The 20,000-nt window shown below is 43.9% G+C and overlaps 1 protein-coding gene across 10 annotated transcripts in view; it reads left to right on the top strand.

The window, feature by feature from the left end:
* The window catches only part of LOC119591234 (organic cation transporter protein-like), a 20,632-nt gene extending 6,341 nt beyond the window's left edge, over positions 1-14,291 (top strand). The window contains exons 4-13 of one of the 10 annotated variants that reach the window (XM_037939960.1): positions 358-465; positions 963-1,221; positions 1,565-1,736; positions 2,098-2,224; positions 3,016-3,122; positions 4,336-4,550; positions 7,894-8,075; positions 11,186-11,355; positions 13,493-13,515; positions 13,930-14,286. In XM_037939960.1, the coding sequence (XP_037795888.1) occupies positions 358-465; positions 963-1,221; positions 1,565-1,736; positions 2,098-2,224; positions 3,016-3,122; positions 4,336-4,550; positions 7,894-8,075; positions 11,186-11,355; positions 13,493-13,515; positions 13,930-14,138 (1,572 nt within the window). In that variant the 3' untranslated portion in view covers positions 14,139-14,286. Of the gene's footprint in view, positions 1-357; positions 466-962; positions 1,222-1,564; positions 1,737-2,097; positions 2,225-3,015; positions 3,123-4,335; positions 4,551-7,893; positions 8,076-11,185; positions 11,356-13,470; positions 13,516-13,929 lie in introns of all 10 variants that reach the window. The other 9 variants (XM_037939944.1, XM_037939975.1, XM_037939967.1 and 6 more) reach the window with 9 other exon arrangements.
* The last annotated feature ends 5,709 nt before the right edge of the window (positions 14,292-20,000 follow it).

Below are 20,000 nucleotides of genomic sequence, written 5' to 3'. Positions count from 1 at the left end.
ATTATTATTATATTATTATTATTATCATTATTATTATTTCATTATCATTATCATTATCACCATCATCATCATCCTCATCATCATCATCATCATCATCATTATTATTATTGTCATCATTAGTAGTAGTACTAGTAGTAGTAGTAGTAGTAGTATCAATATTATTATTATTATTGTTACTACAACCATCATTATTAATACCATTATTGTCAATATTCATATCATTACTATTATCATTACCATTATCATTATTGTCACAACAATTATAAGAATAAAATCCTACTGACAGAAAAACAAACAAACAAACACCCAAATCAATAATTAATTCTACCACTGTACTTTTATTACGTTTGTTCACAGGTGGTTCAGAGTAATGCCAGCTGGCCCGACCCCAGCTGGCCTATCACCAGCTGTAGTCATGGATGGACTTACGAATACTCACTCTATTACCCGACCATTACTTCAGAGGTATGGTAATTTAGGTGATTAGTAAGTTGGAGGTATGGTAACTTTATGAGTAAGTTAGAGGTATGGTAACTTAGGTGATGAGTAAGTTAGAGGTATGGTAAGTTGGTTGATGAGTAAGTTAGAGGTATGTTAACTTAGGTGATTAGTAAGTTGGAAGTATGGTAACTTGATGACTAAATTAGAAATATGGTAACTGATTAAGTTATCAAGTATTGCAACTTACTCTTTAGGATGCATTGACCGTATCGATTTACATGTTGCATCATTGAGAAGGATATTGATTTTCCTTTGTGTTATGTGTGGCTCGGGAAAGGTCGTTTGAGCATAACAGAATCTGTATATATAGAGAGAGAGGCAGAGACAGAAAGACAGAGAGAGAGAGAGAGAGAGAGAGAGAGAGAACGAGGGAATGAGAGAGAGCGAGAAAGGACACAGAAATACTATATCAAACAGAATATCCCGAAAGCCGAATAACCCCCCCCCCCCCCGTGTCTCAGCTGGACTGGGTGTGCGGCGAGGACTGGAAGCCTCCCCTGGCCCAGTCGCTGTTCTTCGTGGGGTCCCTCGTGGGCTCGCCTGTGCTGGGCTGGGCGGCGGACGCGTGGGGCCGCCTGCCGGTCATCGTGGCCACCAACGTGGTGGGCGGGCTGGGGGGCGTGGCCTCCGCCTTCTGCTCCTCCTTCGTCTCCTTCGCCGTCTTCAGGTTCATCGTCGGGATGACCTACGACACGCACTATATGGTCGCCTACATACTGTGTGAGTCATGGAACCTCCGCCACGTTTGAGATACTTGTACACTTGCTTGATTTGTATAAATAGATGTTTTCATTGATAATGCAATCCAGGATTAATTTCTAGGAGAAAGAGGCAACAATCTTAGCAAAATGAAAAATGAGAACAAATGATGCAATCATTCCAAAATTGAAGATTATCTAATAGAATTTAATTTCTTCACTCAAACCAAAATAATTTAGTTCCCCCTCTCTCGAATTCACCAACCAACCTTTCTCAAAATCCAACCAACTCAACCATTTTCTTCTCTCTCCTTCTCCCTCCCAATCCCCACAAACAACAACCAACAACAAACAACAAAAGACAGTGCTGGAATACGTCTCAAGCAAATACAGAACCATCATGGCCAACGTCCCGATTATGCTGTTCCTCACCGCGGCCATGTGTGCGTTACCTTGGATAGCTGTCGCCTTCGGACACTGGAGTTTCTTCACTATCGCTATCTACCTCCCGCAGCTCTCGTGCATTGCTTTCATATGGTGAGAGGGACGTGGGGGTGATTATCTGTTTATTCTGGGGGGTGTTGTTGTATATTTGGTATGTGTAATGAGGTTATTTGTGGTTAGTTTCAGTGTGTGTGTGTGTGTGTGTGTGTGTGTGTGTAGATGTGGATATGGGTATAGGTTGTTCTGGGATTTGTGTGCGTTCTCTTTATTTTCTGTCTTTGTTTCTCTCTTTCCTGTTTGTTTCTGCTTTTCTCTGACTGGTTCTCTCTCTCTCTCTCTCTCTCTCTCTCTCTCTCTCTCTCTCTCTCTCTCTCTCTCTCTCTCTCTCTCTCTCTCTCTCTCTCTCTCTCTCTCTCTCTCTCTTTCTCTCTCTCTCATCCCTCCCCTTCCACAGGATCGTCCCCGAGTCCGCGAGATGGCTCTTGAGTCAAGGTCGAGTCGAAGAAGCCATCGCCATCCTCAAGAAAGCCGGACGAATTAACAAGAAACCGCTTTCGGACGAGGTCGTGGAGGAGTTCAAGGTAGGGGTGAGGGGGGGGAAGGGGAGGGAGGGGAGGGAGAGGGGGGGAAGGGAAAGGAGGGGGAGGGAAGGGAGAGGGGAAGGAGGGGGATGGGGAGGTAGAGGGGAGGGAGAGGGGGAAGGGGTTGTGAGAAGGAAAGGAGGAAGGGGAGGGAAAGGGGAGGAACTTCAAGGTGAGGGGGGAAGGAGGGGGTAGGGAAGAGAGAAGGGGAAGGAGGGGGAGGGGTAGTGAGAGGGAAGAGGGAGGGGAAGGAGAAGGGGAGAGAGAAGGAAGAGGGAGGGGAGGGAGAGGGGAAGGACCTCAAGGTAAGGGGGGAAGGAGGAGGAGGAGGAGAGGGAGAGGGGAAAGACGTTCAAGGTGAAGTAGGAGAGGTCAGGTCAGGGGTGAGGGAGATGGGAGAGGAAGAGTTCAACGTAAGGGTAGAAAGGAAAAAAGGGGGGGGGGGTTATAGGAAGGAGAAAGAGAGGGGAAAAAAGAAGGGACGGGGGAGGGGGAGGGAGAGGGAAGGGAGGGGGGTTCTGACTGATTGGGGGGGGAGGGAGGGGGCATTTTGGTGAATGGGAATTGTGGAGAGAGATAAAGATAGAGATAAACACTGACACAGATAGAAATAGACAGTAGTGAGAGAAACGGCAGAAACAGACAGACAGAGACAGACAGACAAACAGAAAAAAAAATCAGATAAGCAGACAGACAAACAAACACAAAACAAAACAAAAAAAACAAAACAAACAAACAGATAAAACTCCTTTACCAAGATCTTACACCCCCCCCCCTCCCCCCCCCTTTAGGCCTACGGATGGAAGCAAGCGGAGAAAGACGAGAAAAAAGTCAACGTCACGGCTCTCCTCAAGACGCCGGTGCTCAGGCGCCGCTTCCTCGTGCTCTGCCTCATGTGGTGAGTGCGATGGTGAGGATGGTGAGGATGGGGATGGTGGGGATTGTGAGGATGGTGAGGATGGTGAGGATGGGGATGGTGAGGATGGTGAGTGGGATTGTGAGGATGGTGAGGATGGTGATGGTGAGGGTGGTGATTGTGAGGATGATGAGGATGGGGATGGTGAGGATGGTGAGTGGGATTGTGAGGATTGTGACGATGGTGACGATGGTGACGATGGTGACGATGGTGAGAGTGGTGAGGATGGTGAGGTGTTGAGTGGGATTGTGAGGATGGTGAGTGTTGTGACGATGATGAAGGTGGTGAGTGTGAGGGTGGTGAGTGTGAGATGGTGAGTGTGGTGACGATGGTGAGGGTGGTGAGGTGGAGCCTGTGTGGGTGGTGATTTCATAGTGATTTGACGGTGAGGGAGAGTATGGTGAGGGTGGTGATTTGATGGTGAGGATGGCGGTTTAGTGGTGAGTGTGATTGTGCGTATGGTGAGAGTGGTTAGGGTGGTAACTTGATGGTGAGGGCGGCGGGTTTCGGTGTAATTGTGAGGATGGTGATTCGATGGTGAGGTTGAATATAGTGATGGCGGTGATGCGGTGGTGATGGTGGTGGATATAGGTGTGATTCTGAGTATGGCGAGGGTGGTGATGTGATGATGGTGATGGTGGTGATGTGATGGCGAGGATGAAGTGATGGTGAGGGTGGTGAGTTGGTGGTGTTTTTCGGTGTATTGTGATTTGATGGTGAGGGTGATATGATTTTATAGTGATAATGATGATTTGATGGAGTATATGGTAGTGATTTGGTGATGATGGTGATGCTTTGATGATGATGCACTTCATTAGCATCATTCTCATTAGCATCACCAATAAGAATGACTAAACATACCTCCTCCCTCTCCCTCTTGCTCCCCCCCCCTTCTCTCTCCCTATATCTCTCTATCTATCAATCTATCTATCTATCTGTCTCTATCTATCTCCCCTCTCCCTCTCCCTTCCTTCTCCCCCTCCCTCTATCCTCTTCACCCTCCTTCTCTTTCTCCCCCTTGCTCCTCCCTCTCACCCTCCTCCCCTCCCTCTATCCTCTCCTTATCCCCTCTCTCCCTCCACCCTTTCCTCCCACTCCCCTCTCCTCCCCTTCCTTCCCCCCCTCCACCTCTCCCCACTCCCTCCCCCCTTCCCTCCCCCCTTCCCTCCCTCTCCCTCCCTCCACCCGCCCACAGGATGGTCATCATCCTCGCCTACGACGCCCACATGCGCAACACCGAACACATCGGCACCAACGTCTTCGTCACCTTCACCCTCGCCGGCTTCGTCGAGCTCCCCGCCGACTTCCTGACGATGGTGGCGGTGGAGAAACTGGGGCGGAGGCACACGACGGTGTGGACGCTGGTGTTGGGCGGCCTCCTGTGTCTGGGGATCGCTGCGGTGCCTCCAGGTGAGTGGTGGTGAGGTGGTGAGGTGGTGGTTGTGGGGGGAGGGTGAGTGGTGAGGTGGTGGTTGTGGGGGGAGGGTGAGTGGTGGTAGTGGTGAGTGATGGTGGTGAGTGGTGGTGGTGAGTGGTGAGGGAGGGGGGGTAAGAAAGGGGAGGGGAAAGGGGAAGGGGATGGGTGAGGGTGAGAAATGAGAGGGTGAGGGGAAGGGTGGGAAAGGGTGTTAGGTGCTGGGTGCTTTCATGTGCCTCCAGGTGAGGGTGTGGGTGAGGGGAAGGGTGAGAGGGTAGAGGGTTTAGGGTGGGTGAGAGAGGGGAGAGAGGAGAAGGTTAATAGCTTCGTTGTTCCATACATTGAAGAACATAATAGTATGAGCAGTCTTAGTTTTCCATTCTAAGTTGGAATGTATGAGATTGGAGTATCGAGGTCGGGTATGCCTAACTCTGTAATTTATCTCGTTTGAGAGAATATTGGAGATTTGTGGTCTGGGTAGAATCTGCAGGAGTCTGATGCCAAGTATGGTGTTAACTTGGATGACGCGACTGTGAATAGAGGGGAGGTCTAGCTCTTTCCTCATGACGAGAACTTTGGCAGTCATTGGGCATCCAAGTATAATTCTCATGGCCTTGTTCTGTAAAACTTCAAGTGGTTTGAGGGCACTGGTGGAAACATACTAAGAACTGGGCTTGCATAGTCTATCATGGACCTAACAAGGGAGATATACATCAACCTTAGGACTCTCAGGGAGGCACCTATATATCTGTTACTTATGTAGTGCAATGGTTTTAAACGCTCAAGGCAACGTTCCTTGATGTTTTGAACAATATCCTTGGTAAAGCGAGAACTGCGGGACATGAGGTGGGGAGCAGTCACCATAACACCAAGATATTTATAGGTGTCAGTTCTTGCAATAGTTTGTCCTCCTAACCTTGGAATGTAAGGTAGTTTACGAGATCTCGAAATATACTTAGTTTTGATTGGGTTGATTATGAGTCCGAGGGAAGCACACTTTTTGCTAAACCTCCGTAGAATGTAATCCCCCCTATCAAATACCTGAATAAGAATGTCATCAGCATATGATGTGATACTGCATAGGTTTCCTAACTCATCGTTAAGTTTGCAAAGAGAGTGCATAAGTATATTAAATAGTGTAGGGGACAATATTCCCCGTTGTGGAGTGCCTAGTTCTAATTCGCCATAAGCACTGTAGGTGCCTTGGTACCACACTTTTGCTCTTCTCAAAGATAGATAATCCTTAATCCATAGCAGAAGCTTGCCCTTAACTCCCAAGAGTGTTAGTTCATGGAGGATTGCTGTAGGGGAGGCTCTGTCGAATGCTCCCTTGAAATCTATGAAATAAGAAGATTCTGCATTACTTCCACTTAGGTACTGTGCTAAACACATTTGTGTTCCTCTCCCTTTTTGAAAGCCAAAGACAGATGGATGAATCAGGTCCTTGATCTGGTGGAGTAAACGAGTAAGGAGGATTCTTTCACAGGTTTTAGACAGGCAGGACGTCAGAGAAATTGGTCTATATTCATCAGGCCGTCCTGGTTTTGGGATGGGAATGATGGTTGCTTGTTTCCAAGTGGTAGGCAAGATGCCTGCTGTGTAGGTTAAATTGAAGAGATCAAGAAGAGGATTTTTCCCCTTTACCTGTACCTTTGCAAGAAGTCGGATGATGTCATAAGTGATTCCGTCATCCCCAGGTGCAGTGGATTTGCTAGTCTTAATGGCTGCAAGGAGTTCTTCCCTTGTAAATGGTGCATCAGCCTCATCTAAGAGGTGGCACTGATAATCAATTTCGTTTTTATGGCTTGATTTAAGGGAGAATCTGCGTATGGATAATGGGAGACTATCAATAGAAGAGTCCTCACACCATTTATTGAGGAGAGATGAGGCTACCCTATCTGGATGTGGGTGGGGTGTTATACTGCATGTATTGCCTTTAATCTTGCTTATTTCCTTCCATACCTTGCTCATGGGTGTCATGGAGTCAATTGATTCTGCCCAGGCATAAAATCTTTCCTCCCGTTTTCGAGTTATCAACTCATTAATCTTTTTACTAAAAAACACAAGATCCTTAGCCAAGTACGGGGAGAGGAGAAGAGGGATAAGGGTGAAAAAGTTGTGTTTAGGAACAGCAGCTGTTCCCCCGGGTAAGGGTGAGGGGAAAGGGGACGAGTGGATAAGGGTGAAAGAAGAAGAGCCTCAAGTGAAAAAAAAATTACATACGAAAATTTATATACGAAAATGGGAGACAGAATAAGAGAAAGAGGGGAAGAGAAGAGACAATGGACGAAAAAAAAGAGAGAGCAAGATCTAAATAAAGACATGGCATAATGTAAAAGAGAAGGGAGAAAGGGGAGAGACGAAGGAGAAGGAGGAGGGGGGGAAGAGGGGAAGAGACACGCCCACTTAGATGTCTGTGATGGGCGGGTTGTTTGCTGCCCTCCCCCCAGCCGAGGTTGAGGGGAGGAGGGGCGGGGATGAGTAAGGGGAGGGGCGAGGGGAAAGGGGAGGAGGGGCGAGGGAAAAGGGGAGATGGGGAGGTGGGGGAGGGGCGAGGGGAAAGGGGAAGGGGCTGGGGGCGAGGGGAAAGGGGAAAGGGGAGGTGGGGAGGAGGGGCTGGGGGGGCGAGGGGGGAGGGGCGAGGGGAAAGGGGAAAGGGGAGGTGGGGAGGAGGGGCTGGGGGGCGAGGGGGGAGGGGCGAGGGGAAAGGGGAGAAGGGGCTGGGGGGCGAGGGGAAAGGGGAAAGGGGAGGAGGCCGTAGGATTAAAAAGTATCAAATATCGCATAATCACTGTTCTTTGTTTACTTTTTCTCATCCCCGACCTCCTCCCTTTTTCACTTTTTTTAATCCTCTTTTTCTTACTTTTGTTTATTTTTCTTTTATTTTTATTTTTCTTTATTATTATTATTATTATTATTATTATTATTATTTTGATTTTAATTTTTATCTTCTTCTCTTTTTTTTTACCTTTTCCTTTTTTTCTCTCTTCTTCTTCTTCCCCTTCTTCCTTCTGCTCCCAATCTTGTTTCTCCTTCTCCTCCTCGCTCTCCTCCTCCTCTTCTTCCCTCTTCTTCTTCTTCTTCCTCTTTTTCCTTCTTCCACCTCTTTCTTTTCCTCCTCCTCCTCCTCCTCCTCCTCCTCCTCCTCTTCCTCCTCCTCCTCCTCCTCCTCCTCCTCCTCCTCCTCCTCCTCCTCCTCCTCCTCCTCCTCCTCCTCCTCTCCCCCTCCTCTTCTTCCCTCCTCTTTCACTACCTTCCTCCCTCCTCCCTCCTCCCATCCCTCCTCTCCCTTACCCACCCGTCTCAACTCTTGACAACCCAAACTTCAATCCACAGACAACACCCTCGCGATCCTGGTGTTGGCAATTGCTGGCAGGTTTCTCATCACGATGTCCATCAACGTTGGCCAACAGTACCCGGTCGAGGTCCTGCCAACGGTGGCGCGTGGATCTGGCTCAGGCGCTATCCACACGCTGGGTTATGGAGCGGCTTTCGTCTCGCCTTACGTGGTGTATTTGGTGAGTGAGACGGGAGTGGGTATTGCGGGTATTGTGAGGTAGTTTGAGTGGGTATTGTGAGTGAGAGGGAAGTGAGTATTGTGAGTATTGCAAGGTAGTTTGAGTGGGTATTGTGAGTGAGAGGGAAGTGAGTATTGCGGGTATTTGGGGTAAAAGGGAGCGAAGAGGTGGGTATTGTGGGAGGGAGTGGGTACTGCGGGTGTGGTGAGGTAGAGGCAGTGGGTATTGTAGGTATTGTGCTGTAGTTTGAATAGGTATTGTGAATAATTCAGTGAATAAGAACGATTTTTTTTTTCTCCTGAGCTGAGAATATCCTTCAATATCCTTCAAGATTCTCATGCTTCCATTCACCATTTCTCACTCTTATTCTCTCTTATATCCATCATTCTACTTTACCTTACCTTCTCCATTCCATCTCTACCCAAAATCACCTCTCCAAAGTTACTCATCTCTCCCTCATATCCCGATGAGTCGCGATGAAACTACCTCACTCACTCATTCTCTCCTCGATGAGTACAGTCCTCCTCTTCCTCCTCCTCCTCCTCCTCCTCCTCCTTCTCCTCTTCCTCCTCTTCCTCCTCCTCCTCCACCTCCTCCACCTCCACCTCCCTCCTCCTCCTCCTCCTCCTCCTCCACCTCCTCCACCTCCACCTCCTCCTCCTCCTCCTCCTCCTCCTTCTCCTCTTCCTCCTCCTCCTCCTCCTCCTCCTCCTCCGCCATAAGGGAATCGCCACCGTATCAGCCTGAATTAGTGAGCTGTGTGTTGAAGTGTTCTGAGGGTCCTTTGTGAAGCCTTTGTGTCTATCGGTTTAAATATCGATTCGGAAGCTTCACATAATTTTCCTTTGTTATCTCTTTTCGTTCTTCTATACTTTCGGTGTAAGTGTTTTGTGGGTCTTTATTATGGTGTCCTTCTCCTCCTCTTCCTCCCTCCTCCTCCTCCTCCTCCTCCTCCTCCTCCTCCTCCTCCTCCTCCTCCTCCTCCTCCTCCTCCTCCTCCTCTTCTTCTTCTTCTTTTTCTTCTTCTTCCTCCTCCTCCTCAACATCATCATCTTCATCCTCCTCCTCCTCCTCCTCCTCCTCCTCCTCCTCCTCCTCGGTCCCCTCATCATCATCATCTTATTATTATTATCATTATTATTATTTTTTTTCTTTTTTCTTCTTATTATTATTCTTTTCGTCTGCTTTTCCCTTTCCTTCTCATTCTCATTCTTCTTTTCCTCCTCAGATTTCTCCTTCTCTATTCTTCATCTTCTTCTTTTCTCCTTCTCTCTATCTTTATTCTTCTTTGTTTCTCTATAGTTTCCTCTTCTCTTCTTTTTATATTTTTTCTCTTTGTTTTCGTTTCTTCCTCTTTTATTTTTATTTTTCCTTCTCCTCCTACTTCTTTTTCTTTTTTCTTCGACTTATCATTATTTTTCTTCGTCTTCTTATTATTATTATTCTCCTCTGTCTTCTTTTTCATCTTTTTGTTATTATTACCTTTATCATCTCCTCCTCCATATCTTCTTCCTTCTCCCCCTGCTGTGTTTCCTCCTTCTTCTCCTCGTCTTATTCCTTCCCCTTCTCTTCCTCCTCCTCCTCCTTCTAATCTTCCTCCTCTTCCTCCTCCTCCTCCTCCTCCTCCTCCTCCTCCTCTTCCTCCTCCTCATTCTCCTCCTCCTCCTCCTCCTCCTCCTCCTCCTCCTCCTCCTCTTCCTCCTCCTCTTCCTCCTCTTCCTTCACCTCCTCCTCCTCCTTCCTTCTCCTCCTCCTCCTCCTTCTCCTACTCCCTCTTTTCCTCCTCTTCCTCCTCCTCCTCTTCCTCCTATTCCTTCCTTTCCTTCGCGTCCTTCTCCTCCTCCTTTTTTCTTTTTGCTTTTTTTTTTTTTCATTTCTTCTAAGACCTTGCTTTAAGCCCCCGCGTCCGAATCGCTTCTTTGCATTCCAAACAATTGCCATGCAAACGACCTGTCAACGTGTCAGTTTGCTTATCAATCACCATCAGTCTCTCAAGTACATTTTCGCCTTGATAAAGATAGGTGAGTAGATAGGTGAAGGCGAGTAGATAGATAAAGGTGAATAGATAGATAGATAAAGAGAGATTTCGGTCGTTGTTATCGATTGTTAATTTTAAAAAGTTCTTCCTATGCTTTTTTTTTTTTTTTTTTTTTGTTCTTCTCACATTTTCTAATTATTTATCTTTATTTTATTTTATTTTTTTTTTATTTTTTTTTTTTTTTTTTGTCTTCTTTCCATCGTGTGTCATATCTGATCTTAATTTGGTTTTGATTGCTTCTGTCATATCTCCCTCTTCCGTTTTATTTCTCTCTCGTCTCAATTTTTTTTTTTTTTTAACTTTAAAGTAAATGGGCGATCCTTATTTTGTCATCTTATGGTTCCTCTTAATAAATTAATTTAATCCTATAACTAAATTCACGAAGTTTCCAAGTAAACACAAATTTGAAATCTACGAAAAAACGCGGGAAACCTTGATGACGTCACGGCCTCAAGGGAAAAAATCGAAAAATGTTTTTCCAAAAGTCTTTCCAATAATCTCAGAAAAACTCGGGAAACCTTGGTGACGTCACGGCCTCTAGCACACACAAAAAAAAAAGAAAAAGAAAAATGGGTCGTAAGTCATTCCAATATTAGGTGTATTTTATCCAGAATCGAAGTTGATCTTGTGCTTTGTTGTGATATTTTCTGATGTTAGATATAAATCCGATCCAACAGTCCTTTCAAACGTCATTGTTCTCGGTTCACCATTGTTATTATTGTTAGTTTTATCATCACTATGTTATCATCATCATAATTGCCTCTGTTGCTAGCCTTCCATCATTTTATCATCATTATCATTATTAGTCGAATAATCATCGTAATTGCTTCCATCTCTTTATCATCATTATCACTATAATTCGATTCATTGTTTTTCTTCTTCTTCTTCTTCTTCTTTTCTTTCTTCCTTCCTTTCTTTATTTCTTTGTTACAATTCCATCTCCTTATCACCCTGTTATTCGCATTATCTCCTCTTCCTTCTCCTTATCACCCTGTTATTCGAATTACCTCCTCTTCCTTCTCCTTATCACCCTGTTATTCGCATTATCTCCTCTCCCCCCTTCCGCCCGCAGTCCAAGTTCGGCCACTTCCTCCCGTACACCATCCTGGGCGTGGCGACCGTCGCGGGCGGCCTCGTGTGCGTCCTCCTGCCGGAGACGCTCGACCAGAAGCTGCCGGACACCCTCGAGGACGGCGAGGAATTCTTCGCGGCTCAGGGATGCTGTTACGACCCCTGCGCCAGGTGGGTGGGGGAGGGCGAAGGAAGAGGAGGGAGGGAGAGGGAGGAAGGGAAAGAACGAAGGAAGGAGGGAGGGAGAGGGAGGAAGGGAAAGGAGGGAGAAGGAGGGAAGAGGGAAGAGGGAAGGAAGGGAGGGAGGTGGAGTGAGACCTTCTTCGGGGATGCTGCTACGACCCCTGCGCCAGGTGGGTGGGGGAGGGGTGAAGGACGGAGGGATAAAGGAGGAGGGAGGGAGAAGGAAAAGAAGGAGAGAGAAAAAAGGCAGGAAGGTAAGAGGAAGGGGTAGAGGAGAAGGAAAGAGAAGGGAGGGAGTGGGAAGACAGGAAGGAAGGAGAGGAAAAGAAGGAAGGAAGGGGCGAGGGAGGAGGAAGGTAATAGAAATGGATAGAAGAAAAGGAAGGAGGAGGAAAGGAGACGGAAGAAAGGAAAGAGGGAGAAGGAAGGAAGGACGGAGGGAGGAGAAAGGGGGAGGGATAATCAGAAGGAGCTTGAGAGTAAGGAAGGGAGAGGGACGCCTTTGAAAGCGAGGAGGACCTTCCCTGCGCCAGGTGGGTGGAGGAAGGGAGGGTGGAGGAGGAGGGAGGGAGGGAGAGGGAAGGGAGGATGGAGGAGGAGGGAGGGAGGGAGAGGGAAGGGAGGGTGGAGGAGGAGGGGGGGAGGGAGAGGGAAGGGAGGATGGAGGAGGAGGGAGGGAGGGAGAGGGAAGGGAGGGTGGAGGAGGAGGGAGGGAGGGAGAGGGAAGGGAGGGTGGAGGAGGAGGGAGGGAGGGAGAGGGAAGGGAGGGTGGAGGAGGAGGGGGGGAGGGAGAGGGAAGGGAGGATGGAGGAGGAGGGAGGGAGGGAGAGGGAAGGGAGGATGGAGGAGGAGGGAGGGAGGGAGAGGGAAGGGAGGATGGAGGAGGAGGGAGGGAGGGAGAGGGAAGGGAGGAGGAGAAACAAGGAAGGAGGGAGCGAAAAGGCAGAAAGGAGGGAGGGAGAGGGAAGGGAGGAGGAAGGGAGAAGGAAAGAAGGAGGGGGATGGAGAGGGAGAAGATTATAGAGGGAAAGGGGGAGTAGGAATAACAAAAAGAGTAATAATAGAAAAGAAGGAGAAGATAGGAATGGAGGATATAGAGAAGAATGAGAAGACAAAGAAGAGAGAGGGAGCGTATAGAACAGAAGGAAGGAAGAATAAAGAAGGATAGAGAGAGTTGGATGGAAGGAAGGAGATAGAGAAAGAAGATGAAAGAAAGGATGGAGAGTTTGAGAATAGAGTGATGGTAAAGGGAGAGAGAGAAAGAGGGGAAACACGGAGGAAGGGAGAAGGAAAGAGGAAGCAGGAGAAGGAAGAGGGAAAGAGGAAATAGAAGAAAGAATAGACAAGGAATGAGGGAGAAGAATGGAAAGACAAAGGGAAAGATGGAGAGAAAACGTACGAAGGAGGGAGACATAGAATAGAAGGAAGAAGAAAGGAGTGAAGGGAAGGAGGAAAAAATGGAAGGAGAGTAAGAAGTAGGTAGAAGGATATAGAAGGGATGAAACAAAGAGAAAGGAAGGAAGGAGGAAGAAGGGGAGGAGGAATTTGATTTTCTAATAGATTAATCTACTAACCCTGTATGAAATTAAAAGGACTTTGTTGTTGTTGTTTTTTTAATGGTGTAGTGTGTTTTTTTTTTATATAGAAAATTAATGGTTTAATTTTAAAGGTATATTTATTTCTAATCCTATTATTACTTTTATTATTTTTTTCCTTTCTGTTTCTTAATTTCTCTCTCTCTCTCTCTCTCTCTCTCTCTCTCTCTCTCTCTCTCTCTCTCTCTCTCTCTCTCTCTCTCTCTCTCTCTCTCTCTCTCCACCTATCTATCTGTCTCTACCTCTCTATTTTTCAACCTCTCCTTTTTTTCTCTCCCATCCCCTCTCTGTCTATATAATATATCTTTTTTACCATATATCTACTTATCTATCATCAATTCATCTGTCTATCTATCCATTTATCAAAAAATTTTACCTATCCACCTCGGCTGCTTATCCTCCTCTCTTTCTTGTCTTACTATATTAACACAATTCATATTTACTGATTATTTTCAAAAGATGAAAGATGCGTCATATGAATTAATTCAGTGGTTTATTATTCATTCAGTCAATTCATTGTACATTAGCAGACGCACAGAGGAAGAAGAAACGGGTGAGTGAATACTAATGATACTAATGATTATTATAATGAGGATAGTAATGATAATAATAATGATGATGATAATAATGGTAATGATAGTAATGATGATTAGATTAATGATAATGATAATAATGATGATAATAATAATAATGATGATAATAGTGATAATAATAATAATAATAATAATAATAATAATAATAATAATAATAATGAAAATGATGATTATATTATATAATATAAAACATGGCAAACAGTAAACAGTTTCATGTTATTCATAATTATAAATAGTCATTCTATTATGTAGCAATATCTTTTTTAATTTAAAAAAAAAAATAATATCCACTAATATCTCAACATCTGAGACAGTCGGAGTGAATTTAATGTTGCAAACTATATATTATATTTTTTTTTTTTTTTTTTTTTCAGAAGACGAGCCTCTACGGATGCTGGAACAGGAAAAGGTGGAAACGAAACTGGAATTGGAAGAGAAAAGGGAGGAGAAGGAGGAAGAGGAGGAGAAGGAAAAGGGGAAGGAGAAGGAGAAGGAGAAAGAGAAGGAGAAGGAGGAGGAGGAGGAGGAGGAGGAGGTGGAGGAGGAGGTACAGGAGATGGGGGAGAAGATAAAGATGCTGTGAAAGATTATATTTCCAAAGTATGAGATTACTTTTACGAGGAAGAAGGGGAGAGAAAGAAAGAAAAGAGAGAGAGAGAGAGAGAGAGAGAGAAGAGAAAGACAGAAAGAAGAAAAGAGAATGAGGGAGAGAGAAAGATAGAGAAGGAAATGGGGAGAGAGTGAGAAAAAAATAAAAGAGAGAGAGAGAGAGAGAGAGAGAGAAGATAAAGAGAGAGAGAGAGAGAGAGAGAGAGAGAGAGAGAGAGAAGGTTCGGAAAGAAAGGGAGAGAAAAAAAAAAAGGTAATTTAACTGGTCTCTCTACTCTGTGATATATTAACATATTTATATAGTTAGAAATAAGAAATAAAATGCATTGATGTATCTTTTTTACAAATGAATTAAACCATATTACTCTGAGTTGTTGTTTCATGATCATGGACTTACTCCCTAATATTCAAAACACGTATCATTTTGTTTCAAAAATATACAATCATGTTACAGCGCTCAGTCACTGTGTCTGATTTAGCTACTATAAAGATAATGCCAAAAAATACATTTTAAATTACTGTAAATTGTGATAGTTTTTTTTTCCCGTTGAATATCATTCTTGATAAGATTAGGTTGGTTTGTAATGCAGGTTTCCGTGTGTGTTTTTTAAAGGAAACGAAAGATATGGAGATTTAAAAGAAAAAAAATATATCTTTCTCGCATATACAAAATTTTGGAATATTCTTCTAGAAAAAAATAAGAAAAATGTTCTATATGTTCCACTTACAGATTTCTTTATATCTTTTCTTCTTTTCCTTTCTAATTCATTTATATGTCTTATTGAAAGTTCTGTTAGATATTGATACAAAAAAAAAATCTAAACACAAAATGAAACGCTAATCAAAGCAATCTACTTGATAACCACAACTAAACGACAAATAAACACATAAAACACTAATAATTGTATTCTTTTATTAAAAAGAAAGCCACCACTCTTGGCTATGGCAGGTTCTTAAGGGCATCTCAACCGGGTCGTCGTCACTCGGGGTTGCAAGGTCGTCGGAAGTTGATACTTGAGTTCTGTATCTGAAAAAAAGGTGATGGTAGGAGTGGTAGTTGGAAGACAGTATGGTATGTGGTGATTGTATCTGGTAACAGGGTAAGTAGATATTGAGATATTCACCAGTCTTTGTTGATATACGTTCGTATTTTACATAGTCGAAAGGGGTGTGTCCCATTATAGATAAATTAGTAAGTGGATATATATATATATATTATATATATATATATATATATATATATATATATATATAGATAGATAGATAGATAGATAGATAGATAGATAGATAGATAGATATCTGTTTCTTTATCTTAAACGGATGATCCTATCCTCACTGCATCATATCCTAACTTAATCCTAATTTAAGTTAGCCTGATCTAAGTTATTCCATTCTGCATTATCACAACCTAGCCTAACATACGTAGTTCACGCCCTCCCCCCCCCTATATCCTAACATAACATATCCTATCCTATCCTGCACTAACTATCCTAAGCCAACCTCACCGACCCTATCCTAAAATGATTAACACCGATTATTCAAGATTATCCACTGATTATTCATTATTACCCCTCTCCCTCTCCTTCTTCATCTATCTTTCTTCCTTTTTCCTTCTACCTGATCCGGTTTTAAGTCTCATATGGTCTTGCAAGGACTAGATAGTGTCATTATTCGAAGGACTTTGTATAAGGCAGCGAGGGACCTTTATTAGTTGATGTCTTGGGTAGGATTCGACTGCCTCTTTTCCTTCTTCTTTGCCTCTTCCCTTTGTTCTTTTCCTTCCTTCCGTCATCCCATACATATCCTCTCTCTCCTTCCTCTTCTCCTTCCTTCTGTGTCTCCTGCTTCCTCCCTCCTCTCTTCTCTATTATCATTCTCTTCTCCTTTTACATCCCCTTCGTTCTTTCCCTCTTTAGCTTTTCTCCTTATTCCTCTCTTCTTCCTTTTCCGTCCCACCATCCTTCATTTTTCCTCCTTCCTTACTTCCTTCCTTCTTCCTCCTTCTTACCTTCTCCTTCCCTCCTTCCATCCTTCCTTCCCTCTCCCTCCTTCCCTCTTCCTTCCTCCTTCCTTCTCCATCCCTCCCTCCCTCCCTCCTCCTCCATCCTCCCTTCCCTCTCCCTCCCTCCCTCCTCCTCCATCCTCCCTTCCTCCACCCACCTGGCGCAGGGAAGGTCCTCCTCGCTTTCAAAGGCGTCCCTCTCCCTTCCTTACTCTCGAGCTCCTTCTGCATATCCCTCCCTCTTTCGCCTCCCTCCTTCCTTCCTTCCGTCTCCCTCCTTCCTCTTTCCTTTTCCTCTATCCTTTCCTATTACCTTCCTCCTCCTTCGCCCCTTCCTTCCTTCCTTCCCTCTTCCCTCCTTCTCCCTCCTTCCTTCCTTCCCTCTTCTCTCCTTCATCTTCCTTCCTTCCTTCCCTCTTCCCTCCTTCTCCCTCCTTTCCCTTCCTCCCTCTCCCTCCCTCCTCCTCCTTCGCCCTCCCCCACCCACCTGGCGCAGGGGTCGTAGCAGCATCCCTGAGCCGCGAAGAATTCCTCGCCGTCCTCGAGGGTGTCCGGCAGCTTCTGGTCGAGCGTCTCCGGCAGGAGGACGCACACGAGGCCGCCCGCGACGGTCGCCACGCCCAGGATGGTGTACGGGAGGAAGTGGCCGAACTTGGACTGCGGGCGGAAGGGGGGGGGGGGTATTTGACTTCGATATTTCTCTCTGTGTCTGTTTGTCATTCTGTCTGACTGTCTGTCTATCTGCCTGTCTGTTTTTCTCTGTCTCTGTCTTTCTCCCTCTCATTCTCTCTCTCTCTCTCTCTCTCTCTATCTATCTATCTATTTATCTATCTCTATCTCTCTCTCTCTCTCTCTCTTTCTCTCTCTATCTCTCCTCTCTCCCTTCCCCTCCCTCCTCCCTCCCACCCTCCCTTCCCCTCCCTTCCTCTCCCTACCCCCTCTCACTCACTCACTCAAAAATTCAATATACCCCTCCCCCTCGATTTTTTTTTTCTCGGCATAAAAATACATGATGTTAAATGTAAACAAATGTTCACTTTGAATATGTAAAAAAAAAATGCACATTACTATCTATTCATTATAAATACAAAAGTCAGTTCGGACGAGATTCATACATTAAATGTTTTAGTAATAAATTCATATATATTACTATCGATAAATTATTTTTTTTTTTTTTTTTTTTTTTACTATGGATAAACGTATTTCTGAACCAGTTTGTAATAAAGTTTGATATGATTTGGTCAAGTCATGTCGTTACATTATCTGTATTTCGTGACCTCACTTGACCTCTTGGCATTTCGTCTGCCCTCTATCCGCTTTAGAGTTTTGCATTATGTATTTATCGTTTCTCTCTCTCTCTCTCTCTCTCTCTCTCTCTCTCTCTCTCTCTCTCTCTCTCTCTCTCTTTCTCTTCTCCTCTCTTGCTATCTTTTTTTCGCTCTTCTTCGTATTTTTCCTTTGTTTTTGTCTTTTTCATCTCTTCCTTACTCTTCGTGTTTCTCCCTTTTTTTGTCTTTTTCATTTCATCTTTTCATTTCTCAAATTTTCTTTTCTATTCTTCCTTTATTTCTCATCTTTTTCTTTCTATTTTTCGTTTTTTTTCTCTTTTATTTACTTCCCAATCCTCTTTTTTTTCCTCTCCCTCCCCTTCTTCTTTATTCCTCCCTCTCTTCATTCTTACTCCACCGCCCACCCCCCCTCCCTTCCTATCACTTCCCTCCTTTCTCTCCTCCCTTCTCTTCATTTAGTGGGCGTGGATTGTGGGGGAGGGGGGTAGATTTCGAGGGCGTGGCTTCGGGGAAGAGGGAGACTGGTGGGCGGGTTTACGCTTAATTTCCCACTTTGTTTTGCTCACCTCGTTTACTTGCCATTCCTCCTCTCATGCCAATTCGCAATCTTCTTCCTAGCATTTGAAACATTTACCACTCTAATCTGTTTTTCATTTTTTATTAATTTTTTTCTCAAAACAGTGGAACAGATGATTTCCTCTGTTGCACAGGTTTGCTGTTGATTTTTTTTTTCATGTTTATTATTACTATTTATTTTTTATTGTTATTATTTATCATTACTGTCATCATTGTTATTTTATTTTTATCATTATTATTCATTATTATCATTTTTATTATTATTATTATTATTATTATTATTATTATTATTATTATTATTATTATTATTATTATTAATATTATTATTATCATTATCATTATTATCATTATTTATTATTATCATCATGCTATTCATTTTTACTTTTCATATTCTATTTCTATTATTATTCTTTATCTACCTATTATCATTTTTTTTTTATTGTGAAGGTTTGCTGGCAATTTTTTTTTTTTTTTTATTCATTTATTATTTATTTTCTTTTTAAACCCTTTAAAAAAAAAAGGGGAAAAAAGGGGGGGTTTTTTTAAAAAAAAAGAAAAAAAAGGGAAAAATAAAAAATAATCGTGGGAAAATGGGGAATAAAGAAAAGGGAAAGGAAAAAGGAATGGGGAAAAAAAAGGGTAAAAATTTTAAAACAAAAAAAAATTAAAAAACGGAAAAAAATTAGAAAAAAAAAAAAGGGAAAACAAGGAACGAAAATTGAAGAAAAAGGAACAAAAATTGAAGAACAAGGAAAAAAACGAAAAAGGAAGTTTGAAGAAAAAGGGAACGAAAATTTGAAGAACAAGGCAAAAATTTGGGAAAAACAAGGACAAAAAATGAAGAACAAAAAAAAAAAAGGGAAAGAAAAAAGAAGAAAAAGGAACGAAAATGAAGAACAAGAACGAAGGCTAAAAAAAAAAAAGGAACGAAGGGTCGAAAACAAAGAACAAAAAAACTTACTAGGATATAAGGGCTTTTGTAATTTTTTGTCGTGGGTTCCCGACGATGAACCTGAAGGCGGCGAAGGAGGCGTAGGAGGGTAATTCGGCTTTTTGCCCTCTCTCGCTCTTCGTGCTCGCTTTCCCCTTGTCTCCTTCCTTTCGTTCTTTTTCTCCTTCTTTTCTTGTCTTTTTCTCCTTTTTTTCTTGTCTCTCTTTTTCCTTCTTTCTCCCTGTCGTTCTCCTTCCTTCCCATTGTCTTTCCCTTTTCCTTTCTTGTCTTCTCCTTTTTTTTCTGTCCCCCCCTTTCTTTCCTGCTTTTCCTTCCCGCTTTCCTTCCCCCTTTTTCTCCTGTCCTCTCTCCTCTCTGTCTCTGCTTTTTTTTCCTTCTCCTTTTTGTTTTTCCTTCTCTGTCCTGTTTTTTTCTCTCTTCTTTCCCTTCTCCCCTTTCCTCCCCCCCTTGTCTCTGTCTTTTTCCTTCTCTCTTTTTTGTCTTTTTTTTCCTCCTTTTCTCTGTTTTTCTTCCCCTCTCTTCCTTTCCCCTCTTTTTCCTTCTTTTCTGTCTCTGTCTTTTTCCCCTTTTCTCGCCTCTGTCTCCCTTTTTTTCCCTTTCTCCCTTTTGTCTTGTCTTTTTCCCCTTTTTCGCTCTTCTCTCCCTTTTTTTCGTCTCTCCCTTCTCTTCTCGTTTTCCCCTTTCCCTTCCTCTCCCTTTTTTCTGTCTCTCTCCCTTTCCCTTCCCGTCCGCTTTCCCCCTTTTCCCCGTCCTGTCTTTCCCTTCTCTCTGTCTCTCTCCTTCTCTGTCCGTCTTTCTCTTTCTCCGTCCCTTTTTTGTCTCTCTCCTTCTTGTCCTGTCTTTCTCCTTTCTCTCGTTCTTCCCCTTCTCTCCTGTCCTTTTTCCTTTTTCCCCTTTTTCTCTGTCTTTCTTCCTTCTCTCTGTCTTTTTGTCTCTCCCCCTTTCTCTGTCTTTCTTTTCCTTCTTCTGTCTCTTCCTCCCTTCTCTCTTCCTTTTTTTTTCCCTTTCTCTGTCTTT

The sequence above is a fragment of the Penaeus monodon genome, chromosome 3, assembly GCF_015228065.2.
Source record: "Penaeus monodon isolate SGIC_2016 chromosome 3, NSTDA_Pmon_1, whole genome shotgun sequence".
Lineage (NCBI taxonomy): Eukaryota > Metazoa > Arthropoda > Malacostraca > Decapoda > Penaeidae > Penaeus > Penaeus monodon.
The sequence above is the reverse complement of the archived record's forward strand: the minus strand, read 5'-3'. Positions and strand labels throughout refer to the sequence as shown.